Source organism: Sus scrofa, chromosome 7 (genome assembly GCF_054392235.1).
Source record: "Sus scrofa isolate SSC_HxYL_T2T_F1_AM1 chromosome 7, Sscrofa_HxYL_maternal_Yorkshire_Landrace_v2.0, whole genome shotgun sequence".
NCBI lineage: Eukaryota > Metazoa > Chordata > Mammalia > Artiodactyla > Suidae > Sus > Sus scrofa.
In genome coordinates this window covers 34,480,850-34,489,547 of record NC_139389.1, presented here as the reverse complement: position 1 = coordinate 34,489,547, position 8,698 = coordinate 34,480,850, and the positions used below count along the sequence as shown (strand labels likewise).

At 42.1% G+C, this 8,698-nt stretch overlaps 1 protein-coding gene across 7 annotated transcripts in view; it reads left to right on the top strand.

The window, feature by feature from the left end:
* Nucleotides 1–4,162: 4,162 nt before the first annotated feature.
* Nucleotides 4,163–8,698, top strand: part of HCRTR2 (hypocretin receptor 2) — a 101,852-nt gene continuing 97,316 nt past the window's right edge. For 6 of the 7 annotated variants that reach the window (XM_084966741.1, XM_084966744.1, XM_084966745.1 and 3 more), the window contains exon 1: nt 4,163–4,460. In XM_084966741.1, coding sequence (XP_084822867.1) covers nt 4,238–4,460 — 223 coding nt within the window. In that variant the 5' untranslated portion in view covers nt 4,163–4,237. 7 annotated transcript variants of the gene reach the window in all.

Here is an 8,698-nt window from a genome sequence, read left to right as displayed (position 1 = left end):
GATAAAGCAAGATGCTTTCATTCTGAATGATGTCTCTTCAAACTATTAAATTTTTTATTCACACCCAAATCCCCCTCCATCCCCACAACTACCACCTTCCTTTTGACGGCAGGATTAGTCTACTAGTCTCCTATGCAGCCCTTATCTTCAGTCTCACCAGTCTCTGTCTCTAATCCACTCTCCAGATGACTGCAAGGGATGGTTATACAAGCCTGTCCTTGCTCACTTCCCCTGGCTTTTGCCCACATGCTCCGTGTTTTCTCCTGTGTCCAAGTCTCCAGGTGATGCTGCCCCCATCCTTAATCACTTAGGCATATCCTCCTTCTCTCCAAGGGGTCAGCCCAAGAGTGACTTTCCCTGTGGGGGAGCCATCCATTTCAGTTTTCTCCAGGCTAAATTATGTGTTCTTTCATGTACTCATCACACTCTGTGCTTCCCTCTACCCTAGAAACTCACAGTGATTCTATAATGATACTGTTTCTAATTCATCAGTGGACTGTGAGATCACAGAAGCTAGACTATGTCTAATTGATTGTTAAGTCCCCCCGCTCTTAGTTATGTGCTCTTGGACCCAAAGGAGATCCTCAGAAATATTTATTGAAATAGATCCATAATGTTATTATAGAGCTGCAAAAAGTATGGTCTCTCATCAAGAATAAGGATAGAAAATCTGATTCACCCTATATCACCTGAGCTCTCTGAGCAACCTAACTACAACCACTGAGAGAACAAAAAATCCGATTGAGAGATGCGTTTTCCTTTTCTTTCACATTCTTAATATGTTCAGGTAGTGGGGAAGCTAAAAATCAAAGCGACAGAAAAAAAAATTAGGCTGGGTGGTTAAACAGAATTACTCAGACTATTGTGAGCTGCATTTCTTTTTTAAAGAAAATATACTAACACTTTGAGTAATTAGTATGTAAAGCAAATAATATTCACATCATGAGATCATATAGTTTAAAATTTTATTCCACAAACATTTTTCAGATCGCTTTCTCTATACCAGACATTGTTCTAAAAATATCAATTCATTTAATTCTTACAATGGCCTTAAGAGGTCATCACAGCAAATTTGGAACTTTCTTTACTGTCTTGTGATATTGGGCTGACTCCTTCTCCCCACATCCAGCAGAAAGATTTTGAGTTGTAGAGACTAATATCTACAGAACAAAAAATTCTTTTCAAATGTCCTAAACGTTATCCAAAAAAAATCTAAGGATGGAGGTCACATCACAATGAGTACTGCAGTGTTTATCATCTCTAATGTGCTTGTAAAAGAAAAAACAAGTGATAATTTGAAGATTTGAGTGAATTTTTATGTGGCATGGAAGTGTAACACATTTAAAACAAATGGCCTGATAAACCCTGGACAGCAGGAAACGGAATACTTGCAGGATCAAGAGAAACCCAGTCTTGTCACAGCATAAAGCACATATCCTCATTTCTCCTTATTGACATCTTTAGGAAAGCGTGATGATTAACTGCAGGTAGAAGACTTAAAAAGAGCAGATGGAAGTATTGATGACTTGAAGTGCCACAAAATGAAAGCTAATGGTACTAAGTACATAGGATTAGCACACGGGGTCCATATTTATGGACTGTCAATGATAAAGAATTTGCAGAGGTTAATGAGTATAGGCGGGAACCAAAGTTGCAACAACTATCATTGTAAAAAGAATAGCACCAGGAAGAGAAAAATACAGATATTACTAAATCAAAGGAACACATTATCCCACAGGATAACATTAGCAGGTTTGTATCAATGAACATGAAGGAAGCCGCAGAGGTCCTGCTTGTCAAATTTACTGATGGCATGAGGTCTAGAGGAGTAGCTGATGCTTTGGATAATAGCATCAGCATTTAAGACAGTCTGGTTAAATCTCAAATTAACAAAATTAAACTAATATGTGCATTTATCTTTTGGGTATCCTACTTACATGTCACCTCTGCATACAAGCCTTTTTGACAATGGGTTTCTAATACAGCCTTTGGGATTCTCCTCTCACCATCACTTCACCTTGTTTGGTTTTCATTGTAACACTAATCCCTTCCTCATATTTTTCTTATGTATTTATTAGTTGATTATTGGTTGATTTGTTTCCTTTCTAACTTCAGTAGAAAATAAAATGCATGAAAGCAGTAACCTTGTTTAACTTGCATCACTGAGTGAAATAAGAGCCCAAAGTAAATATTTGTTGACAAAAATAAAATGTCTATTTATTCATTCCCTTCTCTTACAAAGAAATTTGGCCAGTGCAGATTGGGAAAATGCCACAGTAGTATTTCTTGTGAAACATGACACCTGTAGAATGACAGAAGCAGTAGGGTGGGCTTAGAAGAAATGATGGTTTTGCCACTGATGATTCACTTGACCTTTGGTAAATCATTTAATTCCTCCAGGAACAGTTTCCTCACCTGTAAAAACTGGGCTCAGGGGGGTTAGGTTAATGTACATGAAAGAATTGTGTAAATTGTAAAGTATAAAATTAATGTGAAGAATTATGATTGAGGATGGGACGGGGGCTTAACTAAACACTCAATATGAATCAATAGAGTCTTGTGACTTTTGAAAAAAATAATTAGATACAAACATTGCTTGCATCCATAGAAGAGTGTACATTTTGTACTAGCAAACCAGATTACTGTATTTCCTCCTAGTGGCATTCTCTGCAAGATATCGACGATTGTCTAAAGGAAGACCAAGTGATGGTGGAGATAGGGTCATTTGGCAAAAATATTTCCAAATAATAGTGTTATTTGAAAATAATCGGGGAAAGAGTGAACCTAGGAAGCATGGAAGGCAGGAGGAACTTCGATCCTTATTTTGAATATGTGATGGATTGTCATGTGAAAGATTCAGTGCATGTAGCACCAAGATGCAACTAGGACTTGGAGTAAAAGAGTGAGAATGACAAATGTTGGTTTAAGACATAATTTTAATGTAAGGAACAGTTCTCTAACCTTTAGAGCAGTCCTGTGATAGTGGAAGACGTGAACTGAGGTAGTCACAGCCAAACCAGGTGTGAATACTCACCATATTATCAGAAGGCTTCTAATATTACATTGACGTTCAGGCTAGGTGATTCCAAGGGCCTTCCCAAGTCTGGGTTGTAATCAGTCAAATGCAATATTCCTATCGCAGTTATTGAAAGTGAAAGGGTCATGAACTCACACGCTGACAAATCCCCAAACGCTACTCTTAGAGACAAAAATCAATCCATGAGAGAAGGCAGGTGACATCAGTCCTGAGTCAATGAGAAGAAAGACCAGCCGGGGGGATGTGGTGTTCCCCAGAGAGAGCATCTCTACCTGAGTACCAGTACATCCTACTGGGGACCTGTTTAATGCTGCCGGGTAAGTCAGGACCTCCTCTGCTTGCCATTAACTGTAATCATATTTACGACCCTTACGTCCTTCAAGGATTTGCGGTTGTATTTGACACTTGCTGTTGCAAATACAAATTCCAGCCATGTAGACCTTTCAATTCAAACCTTGCCTCCTTCTCCACTTTGGAGGCTGAGAGGAGAGGAGGGGGTGTCTTAAAGATTCATAGGTACTAAGTTGGCAAAGCCAAGCAAATGTTAAAAGACTTGCCAGAAATGACTTTTGCATCTTCTTGCCTGAGGAACACAGTGGCTCCCCCTCATTACTTTCTATTTACATGACCCAGACAAAAGCATCCGCAAATCTTGTATTAACCATGTGTTGCCTAGTTTGCCATGTCCATGGACCTACACACATCTCTGTTCACAGAATCTACACTTGGGAAATGCAAGGGAAAAAGTAGAAAAGAGGGAGATGAAACCTGCAGAGACACAGGTTAACATAATTTTCACGACTTTTTTTTTTTTTTTTTTCTCCCACTTCAGCCCCAGCTCTCCCCAGGCGCGGGAGGAGGCTGTGGGCTGCGGACTCAGCGCTGGAATGAGGAGTCATTGAGCCTGAGCCGAGGTACCTTCCCCTCCCGGTGTCACCGCTGCAGCCTCCAGTGCCCCGGTCCCTAGATGCTCAGCCTCCTCGCCTCCCGCTGCAACATCGCCTGCAAAGCCAGCCCAGCAGCCGCACAAGTTGCCCGGCAGAAGACTGGGAGGCATTGGCTCCGTAACTTTTCACGTCATTTTCTGCTCGGGAGCCCCTTGTCGCCTGTCCGCGCCGCCTTCCCACCGCAGACCGCGGCGCCCATGGGGCAGGGGCCGAGCCGCTTGCAGCACTGAGCCGACCCGGACTCGAGCCCGTGATGTCCGGCACCAAACTGGAGGACTCCCCCCCTTGTCGCAACTGGTCATCTGCTCCGGAGCTGAATGAAACTCAAGAGCCCTTTTTAAACCCCACCGATTATGACGACGAGGAATTCCTGCGGTACCTGTGGAGGGAATACCTCCATCCGAAAGAATATGAGTGGGTCCTGATCGCCGGCTACATCATCGTGTTCGTGGTGGCTCTCATTGGGAACGTCCTGGGTGAGTGTGCCCCTGGGCAGCCCCGGGAGGGGCCGCCACGTCCACGCGCCCAGGGCTGCAAAGACCCCTCCTTCCCCGCCCCCCCGCCCACCCCGCCCCGGGATGCAAACAAAGAGGTCGCTGCTCTCGGGGTGGGGTATGCTATTTGAAAAAAAAAAAAAAAAAAAAAAAGTTTTCTGATTTTACGAACCAGGACTGAGCCCTGGAATGGTGAATCTTTTTTCTGCAGGGAGAAGCGGGCACCCGTGTTTCTTTCGCCAGCACCTGGGTTCTAAGCGCCTGGAGACCTGCAGCGGCAGGGCTCTCTAGGTGCTTTTGGATGAGTGTGGGGAAATTAGTCATCCTTTTGTGTAACGTGGCCGGATGTTTGGGGGTCTTGGAGGGAGGTCAAGCTGGCTGGATGCAAAGCTGTGCCCTTAAGGAGCAAGCTCTCTTGGGCTGTGGAAGTCACAAAGGATTTGCGAGCTGGGTACAGTGGTTTTTGGCGAGGGGGTTGAGGCTCTGTCTAGAGGTGGTAAGAAAAGGGCAGGCAGTGGGGACAGAGGCAAAGCAGGGAGATGCACTCACTCACTGAAGCTGAATTAAACAGGAACCATGCCGGGAGCTAGCAAGAAGAAGGAGGGGCATCTGAGAAAAGTACCAAGGAGATCGCAATCATTCATCCATCCATCCATTCATTCGTTTAGCCACTCTACCGATGTGTTTTCCAGAGCAGCACGCTTGTTTCTAAGCTCGGGAAATATTTGCAGCCGATTTCCGCCCCCCCGCCCCCCCCCCCCCCCGCCAAAGACGAGACCAAGCTTAGGGCTAGGTTCTTGCTGTTTGTCCCTGTCTAGTTTTGTATGCAAACACAGATTCCTCGCCCACTCCCCACCTCTGCACAATTTCTAAGGGTCAGGGAAGGGGTGCAGTGGCGTTATAGTGGCTGTAGTGATGGAGTTTATTAGGGCAGCTCGGAAATCCACTTTATGTTTAAAAAAAAAAAAAAAAAAAGGAGCTTTGGAAGAGAGGGACGACTGAACATGAATTGTGAATGGAAGGAGCCTGCACCTTGATGAATGGAGAGTGGGAGGCGTTTAAATGCAGAGGGCAGAGTGGAGGGAATCTCTGTGGAAAATGATGGGGGCAGGGGAGGCTAGGAAAAGATACTCTTGATTTTGAGTTATGAAATGGGGGAGAAGATGGGTGAGGTGAAATAGGCTCTGATGCTTTGAAGTCCAAAGCAAAATTTGTACCTCCAATGGAGACTGATAAGGGACTTATCAGGCTTTCAGCACTAGCCTGATTTTTACTTTCTCTCTCCAAGTGTGTCAGTCTGGGTAAGAAGCATTCAAAGTAGTCCCTCATCAATTTCAGAGAGTAGTTGGTACTATATGACTGAAAGGCATTCCTGAGAAAGTTGGTAGCATATTATTTGATAAGAAATATAGCAATCCTCTGAGAACTTTAGATTGTTGTGCCTGTAATTTTTTTTTTCAGGCTATTTTTATTTTGTTGCTGTTTTTTAAAAAGGCAAACCTAAAGGATGTAAACAAGGTGGATGAAGGTGGAAATACACATGATTAGGGCCATTTGTTGTAAGGATAAATCTTTTAATAATAATGCTTTTCTTGTTTTTCTTTTTGTCATCTCTCTTTAGAGTTACAACAATTTAGATCTATGGCTACTAGCATAGCAACATTTCACTGCCTTATGCTAATGCTTAATAAGTGAATAATCAAAATTGAACATCCCCTGAGTACCTACTATGTGCCACACACACTCTCTCTCACTTAAACTTCAGAGTAACCACATTTGACAGAAGAAGCAAGGCTTATAGAAATGGGATGACTTACTAAGGAACATGATTCAGATTCTGTTCCATTTCTTCTGACCTCAGGTCCAGAATTCTCCATTGATTGATATTCCACGCTAGATCTAGAAAGCATATAGAGAATGAATCCTTTGCACCTGGTGTCTGCAAGCCTCTTAAATGCATTTCCTGTTCTCCCCTGCGTCTATGTCCACTGTTAATAAATTACCACAAGGAGTTAATGGTTCTGTAATTCTCCTCAACAAAAAACCATCCAGAGAGGAATGTTATTGCACTGCAGTAAAATTTTGACATGTTTTGCAGGAATAGCAACAAATCATGACTCTTTTCCTTCCTTCATTTTATTTCAAGCTTAATCTCTGTGATAAAATTTGCTCCTTTTTGCTGTTATTTTATTCTGGCTTGCACAGACCTGTGCTGTATAGTCTTCATATCCTAATTGCATAGTTTAGGGATACGTGTTTGCTAGCCTGTGTTTTAGTCTCAAGAAGGAAACACCTCTACAGTAAAGCAAATTGTTTCCTATGGTCAGGAAAGAGCACTGTCCACAGCCTCAAGTGCTGAAATGGCCAATTTTATTCAGTTAAAAAAAAAGATGTACTCAAAGCACTCTGCTCTCAAGAAACTGACAGCTGTTTTCCTCAGGACTGAAAGATACTGAAATCCTCTCTGGCTGAACTGAAACCCATATTCTGTACTGAATATTCCCTGAAAGTTGATGAGGTTTAAGTTTGACATTTAAACAAATGAGCAGTGTCATTACTCACAGACAACTTCCTGCTCTTTGAAGTCACTGTCAAATCGACAAAACAGATTAGATTGAGAATTGCTTTTTTGCCCCCGTGGTGTAAGTAATTTTATGCAGAGAGTGGCAGGACAAGAAATCACATTATTCATACAAGATAAAGAGGCAACTTTAGGTGTGAAGGTGAAATATCCGTGTAGGTGGGAGACCCTTCAGGTCCATCCACCATTTGCACCTTCATGTAACTGACTACTTGGAAAATCTTATCCTTGTTGAACTTACAGATATAATGGAATTAGTTAGAAGTCATTTCCCTCACTATGCGCTTTTGTGAAGTGATTTAACAGGATATGCCCTGAGACGAATGACAATGTCTTGCTCATGCCCATCTATTCTTCTGCTCTCATTATAGCTTCCTCCACTATTAGATGTTTCTTTCCAGAGAAGGAAAGTGGTTTCCTGGAAAAAAAAATGTTAACAACAGTCATTCAAAATAAGGCAAAAAATACATGCAATTCATGAGTATATGATTCTAATAAAGACAGATACATGTCTCATTATAGAATTTTAAGCCCTAGAAAAGAAGAAGAGATGGATTCTTTTTGGAAGCAGTGTTTTTCCAGTATCTTCAAAATTATGTTACATACAACCTATTCCTAAGTTTGCCTTGTACGTTAGCCAAGTAGATGCATTCAATTATTTGACCAGTACATTTTGAGCAATGTTATGTTTTTAAAATTAATGTGTGTGGGGGGGGGAGAGTTATTGGGGACATTCAAGGGAATTTATTTGATGTCATTCCTACTTCTTACACCTTGAGTAGAAACTAGATGGAGAGATGACTTCTAGTCAGTTCAAAGTATTAAACATCTGGAGGAAATGAGCAATTCTCTGCATCTCTTCCTTTCCATGCAAAGATCATGATTCTCACCTGGGATGATTCTACCTTCCCTATTCTTGTCTTCATATGAAAAATGAGGAGACCATTCCACAAATGACATCAATCCAGCTGTGCTTCTTGCTTGTTGTGTGGCCACTAGCAAGTGATTGAATTCTCCAACTCCATTACTTACAATTGAAAATTATGGTTGATACAACCTGTAGTATGGAAATCCTATGAGGATATAATATATGGATATCCTGTACGCAGATACATAGAGGGGTATACACAAATATTTTTTTCTTGACTCAGGAGACACGAAATGCTGATTTCTATCCCTTCATTTCCACTATTGAAATCTCTCCCTAATGTGGCTGGTAGCTATTGTCTGCCTCCATGGCCAGTCTGTAGCTGTGTCACTCTCTATGGCCTCTGCCCTGGCATTTTTCTGACTTGAGTGTTTTCCTGAAAGTTGTTAGTAACATGGCAACGGCTCATGTTACTCTTCTCCATACCAGCCCCACCCACCCATCCCCCAACAGACGCTTAGTGCCTCCATGCTGACTACTTATCTTTGCCTTCCCACCGCTCTGTGAAAGGTCTCCCTATCATGATCATTTCCTCTCCATTTAAATTAGTCCGAACTAGATTCCATTCACTCAGAGTCTTTGAAGTGTTACTTGGCCCATCTTTCATTACTGATATTTTAAATAGCCCATGTGGTGTGTGTGTGTGTGTGTGTGTGTGTGTGTGCCCAATACATTGATTTAACTCAGTTAAATCACACTACTCATTTAGAA